Below are 27100 nucleotides of genomic sequence, written 5' to 3'. Positions count from 1 at the left end.
ATGGAAGTGAAGCTTGGACGATAAACATTTTAGACAAGAAGAGAACAGAAGCTTTCTAAATATGGTGCTACAGAAGAATGATCAAGATTAGATGGGTAGATCATGTAACTAGTGAGGAGACATTGAACAGAATTGGGGAGAAGAGAAATCTGTGCACAACTTGACTAGAAGAAGGGATCGGTTGGAAGGACATGTTCTGAGGCATCAAGGGCTAACCAATCAAGTATTGGAGGGCAGCTTGGAGGGTAAAAATCATAAAGGGAAACCAAGAGATGAACACTGAGCAGATTCATCTACATCTACGTGATTACTCACAATAAAGTGTCTGGCAGAGGGTTCAATGAACCAACTTCAAGCTGTCTCTCTACCGTTCCACTCTCAGAAGGGGCATGGTAAAAACGAGCACTTAAGTTTTTCTGTGCGAGCCCTTATTTCCCTGATTTATTCTGATGATCATTTCTCCCTATTGTAACCACTCTTTAGAGAGTGGGCATTCAGAAATGAATATTAGATTAAATTCTGTAATACAAAATGACCTAAGAGCCAAAAAATGGTGCTTGTATTTCAAAGTAATTGTTAGTTAAAATTTTACAAAGAGTAGATATTTGAAATAGAGTAAAGCAAAGTAGTACAAGGGGAATCCAAGGAAGACATAACAGAGATGCGTTTTGTTTTGAATATAATACATAAATCAATGTGCAGCATTGTTAGCGCTCTTGAGTCTTTGTTTTCAGTGGTGCATGTTCGCAGTCTTCCGTGGTAGTTGGAAGTTAGGGATTATCAGCCTAATTAAACATCCTTCTGATAACTGGATTAGACATTGGAGTGGTGGATAATGGATTATTTTGAAATATTGGGACACAAAATAGTTGGACCTTATCATAACAATATCTTTGCCGATCGTTGTCAAGGCAATTCTGCTAATAAACGAGACGTGAGATATAGTGCCCGTGAGAAGACTAAATTTGTGCTGAACAGACACTGAAAGAACTCGAACTTAGAATTAGCATTGTGTTGTGAGAATTAAGAAGCTTAGACATTGTACTGAACAGACATTGAAAGAACTCGAACTTAGAATTAATACTGTGTCGTGAGAATTAAGAAGCTTAGACATTGCAAAGCCAGAGACATATTTATGATTTATCAGATATTAATGGTAAAGGACAGTTTCATGGGAAATCGTAACTTTAGTGATAGGAACGCAAAGGAATGCGGTACAGACTGAATGTTATTATACCGAAACGATACACACTAGGATCATCTCCTTCATTGATCCCCCATTTCCATTATTTTAAGAAGTGAATTGTGTCAATAGAACAGAATAGATACGAGAATTTCTCCGTGTTTTCCAAATCCCAAAAATAAGCTAGTGCATAGACAATTACATCTGTGAATATTCAAGGGTTATTGAGAAAAGCTGATCAACCTGTTACAAACAGATAATAGGATTTAATGAAGGCATATTGACTACGAAGATAATTAAATGAAATTATTTGGGAAACAAACATTAGAAAAAATAGACTGGAACCCAACTGCTAGGTTATTCCCGAGAAATAAATAAAATCACTGTCTTTCGATCCATCATGGTTGAAAGTGTAAGAAATATCTCTGGAAATAGAAAACTGCTAATTCCCACAATTACATTCACAACATGATTTAGAGATGTTTTATGCCTGACCCACACGGCAGGGAATGGTTCTTAACTAGCCAAGACAATATATACACAAACTTTTGAGATCAGATCCGCCGCTGGGAGGAAGCAGTGAAGCGATATCTATGGAGTTGCGACAAAGGTGGGCATGCGGGCATATTATGTAGGTGGGTGCCAACAGAATGTTTTCGCAATCGGAGGAGAAAACTGGTGATTGAAATTTCATGAGAAGATCCCGTCGCAATGAAAAATGCCTTTGTTTTAATGATTGCCACTCCAAACACGTGTCATATTTGTGGCACTATCTCCTCTATTTTGCGATAATACAAAACGAGCTGCCCTTCTTTGTACTTTTTCGATGTTATCCGTCAGCACATCTGATGCGAATCCCACACCACACAGCAATACTCCAGAATAGGGAGGACAAGCTTGGTGTAAGCAGTTTCTTTAGTAGACCTGTTGCACCTTCTAAGTGTTCTGCCAATGAATTGCAGTCTTTGGTTTGCTCTACCCACAACATTATGTGATCATTCCAATTTAGGTTATTTTTAATTGTAATCCCTAAGTATTTAGTTGAATTTACTGCCTTCCGCTTGTGTGACTTATCGCGTAATCGAAATTTAGCGGATTTCTTTTAGTACTCATGTGAATAACTTCACACTTTTCTTTATTCAGGGTCAATTGCCATTTTTCGTACCATACATCATTTTGCAATTCGTTTTGGTCATCTGATGACTTTATATGATGGCAAATGACAGTATCATCTGCAAACAATCTAAGGTGGCTACTCAGATTATCTCTTGTGTCGTTAACATAGATCACGAATAATAGAGGGCTTACACTTCCTAGGCGAACACCGGATATTACTTCTGTTTTACTTGATGACTTTCCATCTATTACTATGAACTGTGACCTTTATGACAGGTAATCATGAATCCTGTCACACAACTGAAGCGATTTTCCATAGGCACACAGTTTGGTTAGAAGACGCTTGTGAGGAATGGTGTCAAAAGCCTCCCGAAATCTAAAAACATGGAATCAATTTTACATCCCCTGTCGATAGCACTCATTCATTACTTCATGAGTATAAACAGCTATTTGTTTTTCACAAGAACGGTATTTTCTCAATCCATGCTGATTGTGTGTCAATAAATTGTTTCCTTTGAGGTACGTCATAAATATATGTTCCAAAACCTACTGCAAATCGTCGTTTGTGATATGGGCCTATAATGCAGCTGATTACTCCTACTTCCCTTTTTGGGTATTGGTGTGACTTGAGCAATTTTCCAGTTTTTAGGTACGGATCTTTCTGTGAGCGAGCAGTTGTATATAATTGCTAAATGTGGAGATATTGTATCAGCATACTCTGAGAGGAACCTGATTGTTATACAGTCTGGACCAGAGACCTTGGCTTTGTTAAGCGATTTAAGCTGCTTTGTTACAATACGCAGATATCTACTTCTATGTTTCTCATCTTGGCAGTTGTTCTTGATTGGAATTCAGGAATATTTACTTCATCTTCTCCGGTGAAGGAGTTTCGGAAAACCGTGTTCAATAACTCTGCCTTAGTGACACTGTCATCAGTGACTTCACCATTGTTATCGCACAGTGAAGGTATTGATTACGTCTTGCCACTGGTGTGTATGACCAGCATCTCTTTGGGTTTTCTGCCAGAAGGAGGTAGGTCTTAGTAGGTACTTGGAGATAAAAAAGCTTGCACAGGAGAGAGTGGCATGGGGAGGTGCATCAAAGCAGTCTCTGGACTGAAGACCACAACAACAACAACAATTACAACTTTGAAATGTTTATTAACCATCAGATGAGAAAAGTCTAGTGAAAAGTCAGACTATACAATTTAAAGAAAATCTTTTAAGAAAGAAGTAAGTTCTGTTCTTGTCATGATCAGGACTAGGTAATGCTGAATATATACAATGACTGCATTCACAATTTTTCTCAGTAGTGAAGTTATGAATGAATGGATATTGTTGTATATTTTACATGATGTTGCAATACAGTCCATCCACAGCAAAGTCCAAGGTTAATTTATTCTTATCTTATACATACAAATACAAAATGAAATTTTTACTAATTCTAGGATGTTGACAAGAAATAATTGACTGTCTTTTCTAATGTAAAGTGTGGCCCATTATAAAACCATGTCCTGTGTAATGAAGTGGCATAGTCTTATATACTGGTAAGAGTAGTTATGTGAAAATCAGGGAAGCGGATTTTCGCCCTTTCTGCTGGCCCTGCCTGGCACACAGTATGAACATCAGAATGATGGCTCATAATGCCTAGGTGCAGGCTGGGCCAGACTCTAACCCAGCCCATCCTTACATGCAGTGTGCCCAATTGCAGCAATCTCTGAAGCAGCTCAAAAATCTGCACCCACCAAAAACTTGTATTATCTCTTCAAACAGTTATGGGAGAAATGATTTTGCTGATTGTGGGGGTATTGTTCTCTGCCAAAAATGGGATGGAAGAGCAGCAGCAGGAGAAGGAGATTCTAGCAAAGATACAAGAATTTCTTTATTAGTTCTTTACTAATGTATACAGCTTGGATTGGTCTGATGGCCATGGAAAGGCATAAGGATGAACACACCAAGTCTTTAACTAATCCATACAACTCAGGCAGTCACTAAAGTGCATTTCTATTTTCACATAATGTTCTGGCATAGTAGCGCCACGCAAGATAGCACAACATATAGTGACACACACTGCTTGGGAGACAGAAGCTGAGCTGAATCTCCAGTATGCTGGCATTTTGCTGACAATGGTGGGCAAGCACTGCTAGGGCATTCTGCAGCGCACGAGGCCAGTGAGGTCAACTGGCATAGTGCAAGGTTGCAGTGCCCCAGTGGCACAGTGATGGTGTTGTCTGGACCCAGTCTGGACCAATGCTGAAGAGCAGGGGCAAGCGGCTGGTGTAGTGTGGGCTGCAAGGACTGGGCAGACAGGCAGAGATCGGTGGAACATGACCCGGTTGTAGCGGTAGTGGGGGTAACGGCTCTGGTCGACAGAGATTGGGCATCATGTAAATGCCCAGGTGGCCAAATGACAACAGACCGGTCCTGGATGATGAAATACTGCCGACTGCTGCGGAAGAGCCATGTTTCAGGGTCACATCAGAGTGTCTGGAGTGGTACAACAGCCGAGGCATGATGTAACTGGCAGTAGAACAGTCGAACCATAGCGGCTACATGACGTCCCCACCTGTCCACTTGCAGAAGTGTCAATTGCAGGAGTGGCACTTCTACTGACTTTGCTGTGTTAGCAGGGATGTTGACCAGTGAGCTGTGGCCTGACTTTGTCCTAGCACTGCACTGCTAATTCCAAGTCTCATTTATAATTTTGCCTCTACAAAATCACTCCTGTCTAAATGAGGGAGACATAACACACAGCACTTGGAACTCCAGAGGAAAGCAATGCTTGGCACAAAGCACAAGTGCCTTCTAGTAATGAATGATAATCATTTTCTCCATGCTTTGTCACTTGGAAAGAGTCTGAGGGACAAGCAACAGATTACCAAGAAAATGCATTATGTGAAAAAATGGCACTTAGAACATTTGAAATTTCTATTCTTCATGTATTGTAAAACTGGAACTAAAATATGACACATTTTGTTTTCCTGTGTAACAAATCTGTTTTTATATTTTATTATTTATGCAACAGTTTGTCCCAATTGTATGGTAACTACTTTCAGTAACTGTAATCTTATTAAAATTGTAATATCAACAACGAGAGGACAGGTATTGATGGTTAGAACTGTAATTTAGATCAGCACATGTGTCTGCCAAACCAGTTCCATTTTCAGCTCAAGGCAATGTGAGTGGAGTGCAGTAACAGTTCACACTACATTCAATTGTTCATAACAAAATATTGCTTTTATTAAACTTCAATCCCATTAGGTTGTGTGTTTGACAGTTTCAATTTAACTCCACATGAAATTAAAACATAGAAAGACAGAGACTGCAGCAAAGAAATTTGAACCTCCACTGGCAAAGTGAAGTGAACATGAAAGTTCAGTATTTGTGTTTCATTTAGTAACATCCAACTACTACTGCTTTAATCTGATTTGTTACATTTCATCTTGTTATTTTAAAAAAGCAATGCACGTAATAAACAACTATGATTCATACAGCAGTGTTGATAACTAAGTTACAATTCCTAAATTTATTTATTCTTAAAACTCTCTACCAATTTTCTGCTGTTCAGTTTTCTGCTTAATGCATTCATTTTCCTGTGGAGCTTTCTGAAACTTAACTTCTTTAAACATACTTAATAGCTGTGCTTTCATAATTGTATTCAAGTTTTCTTGGCCTAAGAAGAAGAAGAAGGACGGAGGGGGTGGAATTCTGATGCAACACAGCAGTAAATAACTAAGTATAGTCACACACAAAATAAATACCTTTATAAAGGCACATTAAATTATAAGTTATTTTTCTCATCAACCAATTGTTGTTGTTGTTGTTGTGGTCTTCAGTCCAGAGACTGGATTGGTGCATAATATCTGAATCACTTGTCAGCACCTGTCCAACTGCACCTGACCTTGCTCAGTTGCACAAAATTCACGGACATTTTGATTATGTTGAGTCTGGATGTTGCCATAGAGCAATGGTTCCCCACTTTTCTGAGAGCATTACCCCTGAGTACAACCAGATATTAGGTAGTCGTATAAAACTTCCCTCCCCCCTGCATCATTATCAACATTAGCTCCTAATTAAAATTCAGAATGAAAAATAATTTTCTTTCGACACTTTTATTTTTAAAATGATGAAAGGTAAATGATATTTACATTTTGTAGATGCTTCATTAAACCATGAATTAATTGTACTGCTTATTTGTGACAACCCTTTTCTGTGCAGAATGATGAAGCAATTCTCAGTTCAACAGAATTGCCACGTAAGAAATGAAAGGTAACTGTTCATCCTGAGGGTAGACACTTGTTACATATAGAACATGCTTCGTCTGCACCACTCCTCTTCCTGGTGGCACTTGGTTTATCCACTACCTGCACCCCCATTTAAAAGCAATCACATTAAAATCTGTTGGTTGATCTGGGGAAGTGGACCATACAGCACAGTCATCAGGCTCATCAAATTAGGAAAGGATGGGAAGGAAGTCTGCCGTGCCCTTTCAAAGGAACCATCCCGGCATTTGCCTGAAACAATTTAGGGAAATCACGGAAAACCAAAATCAGGATGGCCGGATGTGGGTTTGAACCATTGTCCTCCCGAATGCGAGTCTAGTGTGCTAACCACCGTGCCACTTTGCTAGGTCATTAAAATGTGTATACTATACTTATTGCTCATAAATCATTTGACTGCCGACTCCTGACTTCTTGACTGACACAAATTGGCAGAACTCAGGCTGCCAATGCTTCATGTCTAACCAACACTGCTTATAATAATAATAATTATTATAATAATACAGGGTGTATACGTGGACGAGGAAAAGAAATTCCTGGATTTTTCCCGGATATCCCGGTTAAAAATACACTTTCTCCCGGATGAAAATACACTTTTTCCGTGTTAAGTAACAGTATCATTTTCCTTGGAACTGTAAAACTTATCAATCCTTTCAATGGTTGTGGTTTTACACACTGGTATAGAATTTCCTGACACATTAGAAAATGAAACTTGGGGAAAAAACACGTTTTGGAAACATGTCTGATGTGCAGCAACGTGTACACTACATATTTTCATATTGTGAAAGTATAAATTCGAATTCCACCAAACACCGCATGTTACTTTCCGAAGGATTGAAATCGAGATTGCGATGCGTTTTTGTAAGCCAGTCGTAGCTCATGTCAAGCGATCTCGCCAGCCAATGTTCAGAACATAGGGCACGTGATGTAGTCAGCCAATAGCAACATCACTGTTAAGTAGCGTGAACACACAAATAGGAAAAGCTAATGGTTTAAACTAATATACATGGTGCTGCTACAAGAAAAGAAAAGCTTTCACGTATAATGTTGGTCTCCAAGATAAATAAGCTGCAAGAGAGGCTAACCTTTCACACATAATGTTGATCTTTTTTGCACGTGTTACCCTTTAAGATACATCACACAAAGGTGCCAGTGAAATTTTTAACAACGACGTAAATGTCTGATCTTCTGGGATCGAAAATATTCTAAATGGTTGTCCTCAAAGATTTTATTTTTGAATGAGAATCAAACGCTCTGTGATTTAAGAAATTCATCAGATATTCGTGCACAGAGTTCATCTTGTGTAAAAGAAAATTTACTTGACTTGAAAGTAACGTTTTTCAACGTCGTTGTGTGGTCTTCAGTCCTGAGACTGGTTTGATGCAGCTCTCCATGCTACTCTATCCTGTGCAAGCTTCTTCATCTCCCAGTAGCTACTGCAACCTACATTCTACTGAATCTCTTTAGTGTATTCATCTCTTGGTCTCCCTCTATGGCTTTTACCTTCCACGCTGCCCTCCAGTACTAAATTGGTAATCCCTTGATGCTTCAGAATATGTCCTACCAACCGATCCCTTCTTCCAGTCAAGTTGTGCCACAAACTTCTGTTCTCCCCAATCCTATTCAATACCTCCTCATTAGCTATATGATCTACCCATCTAATATTCTGCATTCTTCTGTAGCACCACATTTCGAAGGCTTCTATTCTCTTCTTGTCCAAACTAGTTATTGTCCATGTTTCACTTCCATACATGGCTACACTCCATACAAATACTTTTAGAAACGACTTCCTGACACTTAAATCTATACTCGATGTTAACAAATTTCTCTTCTTAGAAATGCTTTCCTTGCCATTGGCAGTCTACATTTTATATCCTCTCCACTTTGACCATCATCAGTTATTTTGCTCCCCAAATAGCAAAACTCCTTTACTACTTTAAGTGTCTCATTTCCTAATCTAATTCCCTCAGCATCACCTGACTTAATTCGACTACATTCCATTATCCTCGTTTTGCTTTTGTTGATGTTCATCTTATATTCTCCTTTCAAGACACTGTCCATTCTGTTCAACTGCGCTTCCAAGTCCTTTGCTGTCTCTGACAGAATTACAATGTCATCGGCGAACCTCAAAGTTTTTATTTCTTCTCCGTGGATTTTAATACCTACCCCGAATTTTTGTTTTGTTTCCTTCACTGTTTGCTCAATATACAGATTGAATAACATCGGGGATAGGCTACAACCCTGCCTCACTCCCTTCCTAACCACTGCTTCCCTTTCATGCCCCTCGACTCTTATAACTACCATCTGGTTTCTGTACAAATTGTAAATAGCCTTACGTTCCTTGTATTTTATCCCTGCCACCTTCAGAATTTGAAAGAGAGTATTCCAGTCAACATTGTCAAAAGCTTTCTCTAAGTCTACAAATGCTAGAAACATAGGTTTGCCTTTCCTTAATCTAGCTTCTAAGATAAGTCGTAGGGTCAGTATTACCCCACGTGTTCCAATATTTCTATGGAATCCAAACTGATCTTCCCCGAGTTTGGCTTCTACCAGTTTTTCCATTCGTCTGTAAAGAATTCGCGTTAGTATTTTGCATCCGTGACTTATTAAACTGATAGTTCGGTAATTTTCACATCTGTCAGCACCTGATTTCTTTGGGACTGGAATAATTATATTCTTCTTGAAGTCTGAAGGTATTTTGCCTGTCTTATACATCTTGCTCACCAGATGGTAGAGTTTTGTCAGGACTGGCTCTCCCAAGGCCGTCAGTAGTTCTAATGGAATGTTGTCTACTCCCGGGGCCTTGTTTCGACTCAGGTCTTTCAGTGTTCTGTCAAACTCTTCACGCAGTATTGTATCTCCCATTTCATCTTCATCTACATCCTCTTCCATTTCCATAATATTGTCCTCAAGTACATTGCCCTTGTATAGACCCTCTATATACTCCTTCCACCTTTCTGCTTTCCCTTCTTTGCTTACAACTGGGTTTCCATCTGATGTCTTGATATTCATACAAGTGGTTCTCTTTTCTCCAAAGGTCTCTTTCATTTTCCTGTAGGCAGTATCTATCTCACCCCTAGTGAGATAAGCCTCTACATCCTGACATTTGTGCTCTAGCCATCCCTGCTTAGCCATTATGCATTTCCTGTCGATATCATTTTTGAGACGTTTGTATTCCTTTTTGCCTGCTTCATTTACTGCATTATTATATTTTCTCCTTTCATCAATTAAATTCAATATTTCTTCTGTAACCCAAGGGTTTCTTACTAGCCCTCGTCTTTTTACCTACTAGATCCTCTGCTGCCTTCACTACTTCATCTCTCAAAGCTACCCATTCTTCTTCTACTGTATTTCTTTCCCCCATTCCTGTCAATTGTTCCATTTATGCTCTCCCTGAAACTCTGTACAACCTCTGGTTTAGTCAGTTTATTCAGGTCCCATCTCCTTAAATTCCCACCTTTTTGCAGTTTCTTCAGTTTTAATCTACAGTTTGTAACCAATAGATTGTGGTCAGAGTCCACATGTGCCCCTGGAAATGTCTTACAATTTAAAACCTGGTTCCTAAATCTCTGTCTTACCATTATATAATCTATCTGAAACCTGTCAGTATCTCCAGGCTTCTTCCATGTACACAACCTTCTTTTATGATTCTTGAACCAAGTGTTAGCTATGATTAAGTTGTGCTCTGTGCAAAATTCTATCAGGCGGCTTCCTCTTTCATTTCTTAGCCCCAATCCATATTCACCTACTACGTTTCCTTCTCTCCCTTTTCCTACTACCGAATTCCAGTCACCCATGACTATTAAATTTTCGTCTCCCTTCACTATCTGCATAATTTCTTTTATTTCATCATACATGTCTTCAATTTCTTCGTCGTCTGCAGAGCTAGTTGACATATAAACTTGTACTACTGTAGTAGGCGTGGGCTTCGTGTCTATCTTGGCCACAATAATGCGTTCACTATGCTGTTTGTAGTAGCTTACCCGCACAACAACCATTCGGAATATTTTTCCGCGACCTGTTAGAAATAGATTCGTTTCGGCAGTTGCGCCATATGACAGGGGTCGCCGCGCTTGGGTAGCTACGATGACGCAGGAAGCCCGTACGTTTGTACGTGTAAACCATTAAAAGATCTTACATTACGTCATAAAAGAAACAATACATTAGAGGGTACTCCAAGAGCATGCGACTTTTGTGAACCATACAAAAATGCATAATTCGGCTTTAAGTGCACATTCGTATGTCCAGATTCAGATGGAAATTTTCTTGGAGTACCAGTACCGTATTATCTCATGTTTAGTTCTTTATTATGGCATAATACCATACGTGCTAGAAGATGAAAATGTTAAGTTGAAATGCAGCGAACAGTTGAATCTAGCCAATAGTGTGGAATAAAACTCTTCGTTTCAAATTAATTGATTGCCTCAGAAGAAAAGATTAATAAAAGTCAAATTTCTTTAACAAACCGACAAAAATAACTTCTTTGTTCCGCAAGGCGATTTACTCTTGACCGTCAGAAAGGTGGAAACAAAATAAAATCTGAAACTAGTAACACATTTTAGCCTTCCGTAATTATGTGAATGTATTTTAAATCACTTGATAGCTCCCGGCCAGAGAAATCCGTTTTGTTTTCATTTGACGTGAGAGCAATAAACGAAGAGGAAACAACAAAATCACTCCCGTACACACGGGTCACGTGGAGACTACCACCTCCCAACTACAACTCAGACTGCAGTCTGCATCAGGTCCGTGCCGAAGTGCAGTGCAACGCCTCTTCACACAGCATTCTTCCATCGCACGATTCTGTATTTCGCTCTGTGGAATTCAAATGTGTAATATTTTGTAATACGTGCCAGCAAAATATATTCAGGCCAGTGGAAATTAAAATGTCCTGTGGTGCCTCTCCTGCACCCAGTCGGCCAGTTTGACATCCTGCCCCTCTTTAAAAAATTTCGCAATTAATACTGGATGGGATTATTTGTAACCGGCAGAACAAGAACTCTTCAGAAATTACAAGAACTCTTCAGAAAATTTGCAGTCTTTACTGCCTATTAGCTAATAACTTGCTGTTTTGTGTGATATAAAACTAAATATACGATACTTTAAACGAGTAAAGACAAGAGACAAGAAAGACAGTACACATTTCTTCAATCCTTAAGTCCTAGCTTTTTACTCTCTCTCTAATCTTGCCACAGCTTTATATGGCGTCCTTTCCTTTCTGGAAAAGAATCTATTACCTCATCAAAGTTCGTCAACGTTTTGCTACATGAAATAACGAATTGTCGTTGTCTAATACTAGAAAAGCTGTTAATACAAATAGTACCCAAGACTCATGTGGTTTCTCGATCTGATTACGTGTATTTTGTCACTGTCTGCTAGATAAAACGAAATAGGCCTGCCTAATATTGCAGAAATTGTTACACACATCAAATAAACGAGACTGTTTTGGCACAAATGGTCATTTTTATAACACGACAGAATACCAAGCATTCACGAAATACCAATATCAAATGCCTATTAGGCCTACTACAAACAAAAAGTTTTATGTCAGGAAATAGTTTCACATTTCATTCATACTCTCTAGCTTCTGAAGCATGAGATCGAAAAGCAGTAGTACGAAATTTTTATATAAATTTGGAATCGTCATGCCGGCCGTGGTGGCCGAGCGGTTCTAGGCGCTACAGTCTGGAACCGCGCGACTGCTACGTCACAGGTTCCAATCCTGCCTCAGGCATGGATGTGTGTGATGTTCTTGGTTTCGTTAGGTTTAGTTCTAGGGGACTGATGACCTCAGAAGTTAAGCCCCATAGTGCTCAGAGCCATTTTTTTTGGAATCGTCATATTCTTCCGTAATTTGTGTGAGTCCCCGTTTCTTCTCCTTCCTCGTTCTAACAAACAATCTTGTCATCACTAATTTGTTAACTATTCACGCCAATGTCAAAATTTATCCTCTGGTAACTTCACTAACCCTGCCACAATCACCGGTTTAGTTATCTTGCATTTATTCTCCGGTTAGGCGTTATTACGTGTTCGTACAGCGTGTTTACCGCGCTACTCCCAGAATAGAACTTTAGCGGCTGCTGTCCGGGGACTGTATAACTGGCCATTAGTAGTGTAGCGGTCTGGCTAAAAATTTTCTGCCAAAATTTCATCTTCTTGGATACACGGAGAAGAGAATACGTAATCTTTGTTGCCTGTTATTCCTGTTAGTCGTTTATTTCCACTTTTGTAATGTGAATCTATGGAATTCGCTAGTAATTATAACAACGCTAATCATTTGCAAACCCAATCAACTATTTAAACAGCGATTGTCATTCACCCTTACGGCTTTATTCGCTCAGCTCGTATAGACCCGTCCGCTTTTGTCTGCAACAAAGTTTATTTCTAGATGCGACGGGAATTCACCTGGCAGAGACATCATGCACCACTATGGTCGCATTCAAAAATCAACTTACGATTCATCAGAAATCAACGTAGAATTTGATCAAAAATGTTCAAAAACCAACAGGGATGCGTTCAATATCATATGAGTAATCGATATACCAACGCTGGATGCTAGGCGCTTTGTGAAACAAGATCTTTTTCCTCAATTATATGAATTTGGCGCCCCCTCCCCCTGAACTGCCGCCCCGAGCAGATACCCTGGTTGGTCCCCGCCCCCTAGTTCCGGGCCTGCTGCGCATACGTGGGTGGATCTGGCAGCTTAGGAGCACCAGTAAAATTTTTTCGGATAGCATCTGGCTGCTTGCTGCTATTGCTTATACAGCTAACTGCTGCCACACTTACGTAGCCAGAAGGTAGTACTCACACGCGACTCAACTGCAGATGCGCATAAGCTCACTTACAATCGCTCAAACGAATCTAATGTAAACAAGTTATAACGTCAACCTCATCGGAGGAAATTTGTTGTTACGAAACATTGCATAGTCTTCCTAGAGGCTTAGACACATTTTTCTGTTGACAGACGCTTGTATGAGCATTGTGTTTTGTTCTTGTATATGGTGCATTTCCTTTGCAACTTAAGTTTTTTTTTTCGTTCGTGTTTTATTGCTGCAGTGTTATTCTGCAGCAGCGAGAAAATTTAACTGAAAACTAAAACAATGAAAAATTCCCGGAATTCTAAAACATTCCGGGGTTTTCCCCGGGATCTCCCGGTTATCCCAGGCCGTATACACCCTGTAAAAATACTGTAATAATAATAATAATGATAATAATAACAATAATGTGGAGGGCCTACAGCAATGTAGTTGCCATTATGTAGTTACTGTTGTTTTGTGCTGTCAATTAATTAGTTTGTGTGTTGTGAAGTGAATACTGAAACAATGTCTGGTCCACTGTGGGAGCTACTTACAACTCAGAGAAGGCATTTTCCTGGGATATTAAAATGGAAATGAGCGTTTGGCGTCATTGGCCGGGAGGCCCCTCGCGGGGCAGGTCCGGCCGCCATATCGCATATTCGGCGCCACATTGGGCGACCTGCACGCCGGATGGGGATGAAATGATGATGAACACAACACAACACCCAGTCCCTGAGCGGAGAAAATCTCCGACCCAGCCGGGAATCGAACCCGGGCCCAGAGGACGGCAATCCGTCACGCTGACCACTCAGCTACTGGGGCGGACGGGATATTAAAGCATATGTGATATATATATGTCTCAATTTGACTGTCATAGGTGCATGGTACAAAGTGCCAAGTACACTAAGGCAACAAAAGTCATAACACACCAACTATTGTGTTGGACCTCTTTTAGCCCAGTGTAGTGCAGAAATACTGAGCCATGCTGCCTCTATAGCCGTCTATAAATACGAAAGTGTTGCCGATGCAGGATTTTGCGCATGAACTGACCTCTCAATTATGTTTCATAATGTTCGATGTGATTCACATTGGGCAATCTAGGTTGCCAAATTATATGCTTGAATTGTCCAGAATTTTCTTCAAACCAGTTGCAATCAGTTGTGGCCCAGTGACATGACACATTGTCATCCATAAAAAATTCCATCATTGTTTGGGAACATGAAGTCCACCAATGGCTGCAAATGCTAGCCAAGTAGCCGAACATATCCATTTCCAGTCAATGATCAGTTTAGTTGGACCAGAGAAGCCAGTCCTCTTTATGTGAACACATACCACTTATTATGGGGCCACCACCAGCTTGCACAGTGCCTTGTTGACAACTAGGATCCATAGCTTTGTGGGATCTGTGCTGCATTCTAACTGTCCATCAGCCCTCACCAACTGAAATCGGGACTCATCTGACCAGGCCATGATTTTCAAGTCATCTAGGGTCCAACAGATATGGTTACCAGCCAAGGAGAGGAGCTGCATTCAATGTCGTGCAGTTACCAAAAGGCACTCACAGCTGTTGCAGCCCATGAACGCAATACTTTGCTGTTCTAATGGATATGTTTGTCATACTTTCCACATTGATACCTGAGGTTATTTCAGGCACTGTTGCTTTCCTGCTAGCGCTGATAACTTTACACAAACACCACTACTACTCTCTGCCAATGCATAGCCCATGGTGTGAGGTAATGCCTGAAATTTGGTATTCTCGGCACACTCTTTGATGCTGTGGATCTTGGAATATTGAATTCCCTAACGATTTCTAAGATAGGATGTCCCATGCATCTAGTTCCAACTACCACTCCATGTTCAAAATCTGTTAATTCCTGTTACATGGCCATTATCTCATCAGAAACCTTTTGACATGAATCACTCAAGTACAAATGACAGCTCCGCCTGTGCACTGCCCTTTGATACCTTGTGTATGCGATACTAGTGTCATCTGTATTTGTGCATGTCACTATCCCATCACTTGTCACTTTAGTGTATGTGTGTAGTGGATGGCCTCTATAAGGAAGATGATGCGTTACCATACATTTCAGAAGCTGTAATCTCCAGCATGCTGTGTTATGTACATAATCAGTATCAGTGTATTACAAAAAAGTGATAACAGTAATGATCTTTTAAAATTAATTTAGTTTCATAACCAAAACCCAACCAAGCCCTTTCATTTTTATGCCTCAGAAAAATTAATTTTACCCCCTCAAGGGGCAATTACCCTCAAGTTGGGAAACACTGCCACACACACTTAGTTCAGAAAAAGCTACCAGTGATTTCAAATAAAAATTCTGTTTAAGAATCTCTTGTGTAATATTGGATCTTTATCTCTTTCTTACTTTTAATTAGATTTTCATGGGGGTGATCTTTGTACTTACCTTTTGCAAATGTACTCCATATTGCCTGTTTCTTGTACAAGTTAAAAGAAAATTCTTTTTCTCTCTCTGTTTCTCATTACGAGAATAGAAGAGTTTGCATTACTTTAAATGTCTTACACATTTCTTTCAATAAACTATTTTGTATATTACCCTTTAAACTGAACACTGATTATTTACAAGTTAACAACAGTTTTAGATGTCAAGGATCCCATAATATGACATACCTTTAGTCACTCCCTGAAATAACATCAACAACTTAAAATAATGTAGAGAGGATTTCTTTTTCTATGCAATCAGTGACTATTTCTATCTATATCCCACTCCAGCTACTGGCAGGTCTGGGTGCTGACTAGTCCTCTCCATTTGGCTCGGTCCTCCCACCACTTTTCTTCCTCCAGTTGCTGCCATGTCACACCTCTCCTTTCCACAGATATTCTCACTCCCATTTTCCACCATGTTCTTGGGTGCCCTCTAGGTCTTTTTCCATCCATCTTTAGTTCTTCCATAATTCTGGGGAGTCTCTGCCCACGCATCCTCTTAACATGCCCGTACCATCTTAATCTCTTTTTTCCGATTTCTTCTATCACACTTTCTTGTTTAAGGTCCTTTCTAATATTTCTCCTCCACAGTTGACAACAGGAAAGTAATAACTCTTATACACAAGGAGTTTTGCTTTTTCTGAAACTTCCTTATTCCAAATCAGGTGTCTTATTGTTTGATAGAAGTTGCCTTCCGTCTGTAACCTCCTATTAATTTTGTTGGTTATTCTTCCATCACTAGATATTTCACTCCCTAAATAAGTGAAACTGTCTACCTATTTGAGGGGTTCACCATTCCCAGTAATATTCCCACTGATTCCTTTGTTCTTCCAAATACCATTACTTCACTCTTATCTTTATTTATTTTTAATCCATACCATTTCATCATTTTCTTCCACACATCAAGTTGTAACGGTACATCTACCTCTTTATTGCTGCATATTACCATATTATCTGCAAAAATCATCTTTCTGTCTTTTTCTATGTCTTTAACTGCCCTATTCATTCCCTCCACCGCAACATTAAAAAGTGGATAAGACAGAATACTTCCTTGTTTAAGTCCTTGTCTTATTTCGAAGTATTCAGAGTTTCCCAGTGGTGTTCTAATTCTACAACTGTGTTCTCTGTACATCGTCTCTATTACATTAATGTATCCATCTTCTATACCTATCTTCTTCATTTCTTCCCAGAGTCTTTCCCTGTTAACTGAGTCATATGCCTTTTTCTATGTCTATAAAAACCATTATCACCTCTTTGTTATACCCTCAACCTTTTTTCCATTAGTTGACGGATAGAAAATATCAGGTCAATCGTGCTTCTTCCTTTCCTAAACCCATGCTGTTCTTCACTCAGCTCTTTTCATTTATTCGATTCAGTAAAATTCTTTCAAAAATCTTGGCTGTATGACTCATAAGGGTTATTCCTCTGTAGTTTTTACAAAGTCTTTTATTGCCTTTTTTGAAGATGGGAACAATGTCCCCTCTTCTCCGATCGTCAGGTATTGTACTATTTCTCCAGTGATTATTTACCATGTACAAATAGCAATAGATAAATTCATATGGCTTTAATCAATGCCCCTACATTAACCTATACTCATGCTCCACATGCAAGACTGCAGAATTGCAAACCATGCAGCTCAGGCCCGTTGCATTAATGAGAAAATCGCTGTATTGGGAATGACTTTTCATCACTGTAAACCACTGCGTATTCAAATAATGTCAAAAACCATATCATTACCAGATGATAATGCAACAAGTTGTAGGAAACAACCTTAGAACTCTGCTTGCACGAAGTATTCTCAAAGCTCACAAGTGGGGAAAAATGGAACTTTTCAAACAATTAGATTTCACTGGCTTGAGAGAAAGAGTAGATACTTCTCATCTATATTTTTAAACTACAAATAACTGATATAGAAAAACCAGCGTCCATTCAATTACTGTTTGTGAAAGTTGCGAGACATGTTGTTATGATAAAATTTATTCCACAGGTTAGGGAAATGAGAATACTAAATTGATCAGAATTATGGAACAGTAGATGCAGTTTGAGCACGAGAATTTAATGTGGAATTAAGCCACCACAGCCTGCAATCAGAGCCTCTAGACATTATGACATGAAATCAAATAGGCTGTGGGTATGCTGCTGGAGCACAAACTGCCACTCAGTTTCTACGCCTATCCACAAAGTGCAGGTTAAATGAATAATTACCCAACTGGCCATATCCAAGACAAGTTTGTTGGCTGAAATGTCAGTTGAATGAGAAGGCCAAGGAATGAGTGGTACCCATCATCCTTTGAAGAAAGCTTGCACATTTCTTACCTCATGTGGCTAGGCGCTGTCGTGCTGAAATATAACATGCAGGCAATGGCGCCCAAATGGCACATTTGGTATTTATCAGCTGTGCTGTTCAACAATGCAGTCTGCCCAAATGCATTCATCATGGTAGCACCTAACATGTACATGGCCATTACTGAGCTACAGGTTTACATGGGACCCCTCTGAAAACGCTACATTTTGCCATGCAGCATGCCAATGATGGTGTTTGCAAGCCCATATCAATCTGAGGACTGAGTGTTTCTGGCCAGTGGAAGCTGACACAATGACATGTGCCACCAATTCAGTTCTTATCAGAGGGCGCTGAACTATCAATGTAGACACGTTCAGGCTCAATCCAGTGCTCCAGCACTGGGCCAATGCTGTGGACACACATGTTCTGCCAGTTATGGTCATGTGGACAAGATGGCAGCCATCTTGCAATGTGGTCATGTGTGGTCCCACATGCACCACTGTCATACCAGCATGCCCTTATGAGCTGCAATATCATTGTATAATGAACTTGTCTGCAGGATGACAGTTATTATACCCTGTACAAACTAACTCATACAGCAGTTACAATGAAATGAACACCCTTAGCTGCTTATAGGCGTTGACATACATCAACAGGGACAGATGAAAATGTGTGCCCCGCCCGGGATCTCCTGCTTGCATTTCATTCTAACGAGCTGCATGGTCACCGATGGTATCTGTTCTTTCGGACATGTCTGAAAGGACAGATACCATCTTAGTACATATCATACAGTAGTATTGCACTTTTTGATGTAGATAATGTACGCCAGAACCCCCTTGCATGTTTTCCCTTTGTTTGATGGCTCTGCACTTAATGAGCGTGGCTTAACACTGACCTGTCCAGTCACACAAAATAGAGCTCTGTTGGGCCTATGTACATGTTATTTCTCAGAAATAGTAAGTGATGAACATGCTGTTCTACAAATCCTCCAATTTTAGAGTGGTCCAGACAATTATTTCTGGGTGTTGCAATTTCCACAAACAGTACTCAGATTTCTCTTTCATTTTCAGAAAAGTACCTACAAAATCCATTACTTAAGTCTTAGCCTAGTGTGCCTGGTGTGGAAACAAGTGAAGTATGCATTTGTAAAACCACTGACTATTAAAAAAAAAATATTGCTACAACTCTTTTCAGCTGAATTAAACCTGTCATGGCAATAAAAGCACGCAATCTAGACTGTGGTTTGTTTACAAAACAAGGTCAGTCTCTCTGCTATTGATATAATGCTGCCTTTCAATAGAAAGCCAATCCACTTAATGTGTTAACCTCAACATTCTTAATAATAAAAATGTTGTTCATACATTTCTACTTATTTTCCTACTCATTAAATTCCCATAGCCACTGGAGAGTGTATTGAACTGCTTTAGTAATTCGGCATGTTTCCTTAAGGATCTAACTGGTCAAGAAACGAAATATACTTCCTGTTCAGTGTTCAAAATTAATACATGTACCAAGTAACATGAAGAGGCAGTTACATTTTATCTTCAGTTAGCTAGGATGGTATTATAATGTTTATATGAGAGCAAAATGTTTCGTTTTCTTTCTGTATTCCTATTTGTTACTCTCAGTTAGTGAAGAGACACTGCAACGGTTCAAACTTGGGCATTATATACACAACAGAAGGACCGGAACTTATGACATCAGTGTAGAGTATAACTGAGTGATGTATAATATATTAGCATTTAGATAAGGTAGGAGACTAATGCTTATTGTGGTTTTACATGTATTTCAGAGGCTCTTTAATGTTACACAGGTGACAGCATTAAAAAAAAAATGGAGCAAGTCACAAATACACCAGGCAGCAGCAATGCACTGTAGTTCCGGGTTGCTACTGAGTTATATTCAGAAGACCACATAATAATAAACACAGAGTAGCATCATAATTCTTTTATTTCATGACATCATAAAAGTTATTAAAATTATGAATTGTGATCAATTTTGAGGCAGTTTGTTTTAGTTTGTCATTCAGTTCGAATGTAGGTGTCAATAAATCAGTGTTCACTGATACAGTGTATTAATTCTTCTAACTCAAGAAGCTAATGTCTATTGCTGGGCTGGTATCTATTCTCACCAGTAAAAGGAATTCTGTACGTATGTGACCTGCTAAATGTCGAGTGCAGAGCTGGTGTATGATATAAGTCACAATTCCGTTGCTTTATTATTACTGGAAGGTAAACTGAAGCTAAGGCTATTATTTATTCAAGAGGCAAGAGTTATGGTAACTTACAGTACATGCCCAGTAACCTTTAAAAACTGTAAACTGATTCATCAATGGCAAATAAATGTTGAGTTAACATTAAAAAGTAGAAAAGAAAAGGAAGGACAACAAGGTGGTGGTGGAGCGACACATACTTCTCTGGCATTTTATTGTGGAAAACACGGTCTGACCAGTTTATTGATTTCGAAAGATATACAAACTTTCTCCTCATTTTATAATAAGAATGCCATAATGAGGTATTATATTTACCTAAAGAAAATCGCACAAGAAGACATCAATATGGTGTTTATAAAATTTTAATTGAACAGATTTTCTTTTTATATGAAAGCTTCAAATCAAGATATTTTACTGTACACAGCCATAACAACATTCCTTGAACAAATAAATATAATTAAGGAACATCAAATGCAATACTTATAGTTTAATTAAATGCATTGTCCATAGATTAATCTAATTTTTGAACACTAAAAAGTAAATAAAATCATTAAAAAACTGATAATACCCAAAAAAGTTCTATTGTAAATATATCTCTCAATGATTTCTTTACTGAATAAAATACTGTTCCAACAGTAACCTTCATTTTACAAAAGCCACACATGATATGGAAATTTCTAATTTGAAGGTTACAGTTTTTATAAAATGGTGAAGTAACGTAGCGACCACAAAAGCACTAGGCAATAAATTATATATGAAACTCATAATGTAAAACGACACTGCTAATGATTGTTCTTCAAACAGAGGAAACTACACAACCTGAATACCGAAATAAAAACAGAATAACAAAGTATACCTATGTTCCTGACTTTCAGAGGACATTAACTGCACCCAAATTTTCATCAAAACAAAGCTACAACTTCTTTGGTATGTAATTTCCAATCAGTGCATTTTTCACAATACATGTTCAGGAACCAGAGCTACCACAAGTTCACATATTAATACAGGTAACTTGAGATATTTCATTACTCATGAAATGCCTGAAAATTATTTTTGGTGTACAGACAACGTAAATGCACTGCCTGACTCCACGTACATTGAATATGAATTTGAGAGTTTCTGGCAGTGATATGCTAATTTATATCACATCAATATACAAACATTTTAAAACTACACAAATATAGTTTGTTAGGGCCTGTTCTGGTTGTCCAATTAAGACATGTGGCACTATTATGTGACTAACATTTGCCACTGACATAACTAGTGAGCAGCTTTGTGGAAGTGACTGCTGTCCATACCAAACACTGCAACCATTCAACTGTGAATATTTTATCCAGAAAGCAATTCTAATGAGTGCACAACCTTCCCAAATTGTGTGTGAAGTTTCATATCAGTTTTAATAAATAAACAAATCCTTACCATTTAAAGTTGTAAACGAATCTGTAAAAAAATTAAAAGTAACTCCCCCCCCATTTGTGTGTGTGTGTGTGTGTGTGTGTGTGAGAGAGAGAGAGAGAGAGAGAGAGAGAGAGAGAGAGAGAGAGAGAGAGAGAGAGAGAGAGAGAGAGAGAGAGGGGGGGGGGGGGGAGGCATGGGAAAGAGGGACATATATCATGAAACAAATTGTTGTTCCGTGTCTTTCAAAGTATTTCCATTTTAGACAGGCAAGGACTAAATTGTCTTGCTTTTTTGTCGAGTTTTGAAAAATCTACAGCTGATTGTTATAAGGTGTCAAAAGACTCATCCAATTGATCACCATCTACTAAATTCCATGACAGTTAGCAGTTATTCACTGATCACCATATTCTAACGAATGCTGAGTTTGGTCTAAGTATGTTTGAATATAAACACTGTACACATTCCTCAAAAAATAAACTTGATGGGTTGACACATGAGTGAGAGAGCTTTATAATCTTCTGCTCAAAAACCTGCATAGCATAAGCTATAAATGCGACAGAGTAATACAAAAGTTCTCTTAAAAAAATATTAATTTTAACACAGGCTCAACCCATCTCTCATAGTTTCATAGCCAAACAGTTACCTTTTCATTTTTAAGAGCTGCACATAGTACAGAACATATAAAAGTTTACAAAGTGCTTTGTGTCACTAATAAAAGACAAAAATGACCCCTGCCTTTGAAGAAGTTCTCTGTCTTGCTGTAGCATCTTTACAATCATGGTTCAGCTTCTTGTTTTCTGAACGTTGTGCATAATCCTGAAATTACAACACCACTCATCAAATTGAGATTACATATATTTAACATAATCCATAGCTCCTCCCATAATATATTAGAGATATACAACTGCTATTGAGTCAGATCATTACATTACCATTGATTCAAGCACTAACATAACTATGTATCACTTCTGACTAAATGAAGATGATGTAAAATGGCCAGTTACCGTTCAAATGAATGAGAGGTGGTTAGTTAAGTGTTACATTTTAGTTACTGTTTTTAATACCTAAAAGAAACTGATCTATGCTCACAGTTGGTTATACAGATTTTGCTGTGTCCATCTCCCCTTGGATGTGAATTACAGTGAGTCAATATAAACAAGTTTCTTGGTCTACTTTGAAGTACATGATTACAAAATCTCCAGGTGGACACATTATTATTCTGACTTGTTTGTATAAATATTTGTTAACAAAATAACAGGTATTTTGTTTCAAAATTCCTAAGATATCTTCTAATTAATTTCACTATATTTGATGTTTACCAAATAATTTGAAAGCTCCTTAACCCTTTTGTTACAGCAGTCTGCTCCGCTGTGTGGCGTCACTGATTAGTGCAGAGTACCATGAGCTGTGCACACTGCATGCCAGTAACCTGATGTGTAGGTTATCTTATTTAAGTGTTACATAACAATATATTTGGATTTTACAAGTATTATAAATAAAAATGCAATTTAGGATCATTCAGAAGATTATTAATAATGTAATTCAGTATAATAAATTTGGAAACATGGGTCAACACACAAACCCACATTACAGTTTTTACACTCGTACTTAGATTCTCGTTTTCTGCCATTTGCACTGCAAACAACACACTTTCTGTTTCGGTTTCTTCCCACCCTAATTAACTGCAATTGAAATTTTGCCATGGATACCGGTTCTTTCCTCTTGTGTTTATAAAGGCTATAGGCCTTCCACACACAAATGTCCAGTAAGTGAAAGAAATATTTGCGATACCATTTCAGAGATTTGTGTGTTGATTCCACAGTGCTTATAACCATGTCTGCTTTATCAACTGCACCCACTAAATTATTATAATCCAATACACATACTGGTTTCTGGATAACTTTTTCCCCACTGTGCTCTATTACTGTAGCAAATTCATCTGAGTGCATGGTAGAAAGCATATAGACTTCTTTTTTATGCATACACTTTATGAATATTAAATTTTTTCGCGATCGCGAGGTTGTCTGTCCTCTTTTTAATCATTCATCAATTTCCGGCATTCCTTTCCTTTTCTTTCTTACAGTTGCACACACATTTGTGCAATTATTGTGTAGCATTCTAAATAAACCTCAGCTGGAATGCCAATTATCTACGTAAATAGTATGGGCCTTTCCTAAATAGGGCTTCATAAGTGATTCACCTATTGCTCCCGATTTTGCAGTATCCTTATTTTTGATGTCCACCAGGGTAAATGATCTGGCATAAACAATTAAATCTTGTACAAACCCTGTCTCACAGTCACAGACAATAAAAGATTTTATTCCAAATCTGTTTCTTTTTGACGGGATGTATTGTATGAAAGACAGCCGCCCTTAGTATAAAAAGTAAACTTTCATCTATGCACAGCTTTTGGAATGGTTGAGATGACTGACTTTTTTTTTTTTTTTTTTTTAATAAATCAATGACGTTCCGTATTTTGTACAAATGATCTTTGGTAGAACTGACATCATGGTTAAAATGTAGCATTTGTAGTAATTTGAAAGAGCAGACTCCAGCCATTACTTTTCCAAAAATATTGCTACACATTAGTTTGTCTTTACTCCAATACTCTATTAAAGATAACTTCTTGTTGCGCGTCATTAAAAATGATATGACAAAAAAACCGTGTAGTTCGGCTACTACAGTTCCTTCTGAATTGTTTACATTATTATTATCTTTCTGAGACCAATAGTGATTTGTTTCATTTGTAATTAACTCTACGAGACCCTCAGAGACGAAAAGCTGAAAGTAATCTAATATTTTCCCTGACCAAGTTATGTGTACTTTAATCCCTGAACTTTCTGACGCAAACTTGTGTATTTTATGCACAAATATTTTTGACATCCATACTCCATGGTCACTGTTAATGGGTTCAATATTCTCCGCTTCTGATTCTGAAGTACTACATACAGCTCTTCTTTTCTTAGTTTTTATAAGAAATGTAACACTATGTTGATTTTCATTATCTGAATTATCCCTGAATCAGCGAGTCCGTTAGCAAATATAATTCTTTTTGAACTCCTTTTTAGCATTCTGAAAGGAAGGTACAATATTTTATAAAACAAATTAAACATAGCTATAAATACAACTTTCAAATGAATGTTATGAACCTTGCAAAAATTAGTAACTGTTTTCCAGTGGCCTGTAATGCTTGAAGAAAGATTTATGCTGAAGCTGCCTATATATGTTGCTTGTACGCTTACAGCAGCACGTGGATGTCGGCTAAATATGGCACTCATACATACAGAGCATTGTGTGGACACCGGCAAACTATGGCGGCACTCATACACATAGAGCAACACATGGATGCCGGCTAAATATAGTACTCGTAATGAAAGGGTTAATAACCACTAGCAATAAATTTATGGGATGCTGTGTCTCTTGTAATCCATAACCAGGGAATTTCAACCACTCATTAGCAATGTACACTTTAGAACTTTAGAAGTGGGGGGGGGGGGGGGGGCGGCGGGGGACAACCCTAGCAGCAACAAAGTCACAGTTACATGAAAGGTATGCCACAAAAATATTCCACAATCATCATCTTTCATATGACCGAGCTGAAGTAGTGCGCTCCCTCCCACAAAGTATTATAACACTGAAGATAAATCCAGAAATTATTTTGGATTAAAATATTTCTTTATGAAACAGCTCCATCTTTTCAGTCTACCATTAATTAATAAGCAAGTGTTTACACAACATAACAAATATGAAATAATATGCTGTATCAATTTTCCAGATATTTGAAACGTATACCTTATAAATTGTCCCCAGAATTCTCCCTCCTTCTGAAGAGAAAAAAATCTCTTCTCACTAATTATTCAGAGTCCTTGAAGAAGTTAAACTTCCCAATGGGGGTTGCCAGTCATATCATGATCCTTTTCCATCTTAAAGAAATTTTTAGGTTAGGCTTTACAGTGACTGTTACTGACATTAAATGAAACAACCACTGGAGGTACTCTAGTTTACTTATTTAATGTTTACCATTAGATATCAGTTTAATTTTTTGTCAAAAGTAATCCTAAACCATATTCTGTAATAGTGTCTTGTTTCTCCACTAGGCAGTGCCACAAGTTCAAAAATCGTAACACAACACACACACACACACACACACACACACACACACACACACACACACACACACACACAAATGTAATACTAACTAATGTAAATCCACCCGATGATGGAGGTTTAAACCTTCGAAACACGTCGGGGAAATAAATGAAACGGTGACTGGTAACAGTGAACTTGTTGTTTCATTTAATCTTAAAGACATTTTGCTAGGTGGAATAATATCAACAGGGCTATGGGAAATACATGTAATTTAAATGGTAAAATGTGTTCTGTTTCATACATTACCTAAATAGAAGATATTTCCCAAATTTTAGTGTTGCAGTCTTGTCCCACAGAAACAAGTGTCTCATTGTCCAGCCACACCAGCCGAGTAATCTGACTCTGTGGGTGAGCATCTGTAAATAAAAATGTAACACAGAAGTTGTTTTGTAGCTATAAGGTGTAAGAACAGTCTTGTACAAATAAGATCTTACTTTTAATAATTGTGTGCTTTGCAGGGTTCTGTACACTCCACACAATTATAGTTGTATCCAAGCTTCCACTGGCAACTAAAAGAGAATTTGGTGACCAAGCAACAGTATTGACTCTGGCATTGTGGAATCCCCATTCTTTATTGTGAGCCAACTGGAAAATAAACACAACACGTTATCAACTTCAAAGAAATACTCCACATATCTTAAAATATTTATTGTTAAAAAATGTAAGCAAAATTTGTCACGTCCAAATCTCTACAAGCAGAAAGACTGAAAGGAATGTTGAAAGAGGAGTATCCTGTAAACAAAGAATCAGATAGCCTTCTAGAAACTATGTCAGAGCAGTGGTGTATTTAGTGATAAGAAAACTTTGCACAACTCATAACACAAAATATATTGAGAAATTGACAATTTTTAGCAAAAAACATGAAACCGGTAGTTTTTACAGAATTTTGTAAAAGTTGGTGTTATTTCCATTATTGCATAAAAACTCTCAAATTGGAAGGAAACAGTTTATAGGTAACTGATAGTTATTGAATGCTGAAACTGGATTTTGACTTTTTTCTCAACACTTTATTTTCCACATAAAGAACTAGGGCTCTAGATGTGATGCCAAGTTAAAATACCCTACCTCAAGTGAACTCCATTCCCATATCAGTTTTTGTCGTCGATGTCGCATTTCTGAACATTTTTTTCATAAATATTCATAGAGAAAATGACATGTTTTTGTTTGATAAAATTCATCAATTAAAATATATATTTTCATAGTTCACAAGCATAAATACAA

At 38.1% G+C, this 27100-nt stretch overlaps 1 protein-coding gene across 1 annotated transcript in view; it reads right to left on the bottom strand.

The window, feature by feature from the left end:
• Positions 1-21859: 21859 nt before the first annotated feature.
• Positions 21860-27100, bottom strand: part of LOC124595822 (actin-interacting protein 1) — a 181219-nt gene continuing 175978 nt past the window's right edge. The window contains exons 13-15 of the mRNA XM_047134719.1: positions 26314-26464; positions 26126-26235; positions 21860-22546 (exon numbers count right to left, since the gene is read on the bottom strand). Coding sequence (XP_046990675.1) covers positions 26126-26235; positions 26314-26464 — 261 coding nt within the window. The 3' untranslated portion in view covers positions 21860-22546. The remainder of the gene's footprint in view (positions 22547-26125; positions 26236-26313; positions 26465-27100) is intronic.

This window comes from Schistocerca americana, chromosome 1 (genome assembly GCF_021461395.2).
Source record: "Schistocerca americana isolate TAMUIC-IGC-003095 chromosome 1, iqSchAmer2.1, whole genome shotgun sequence".
Lineage (NCBI taxonomy): Eukaryota > Metazoa > Arthropoda > Insecta > Orthoptera > Acrididae > Schistocerca > Schistocerca americana.
Note: the sequence above shows the minus strand (reverse complement) of the source record. Positions and strands in the feature narration are given on the sequence as shown.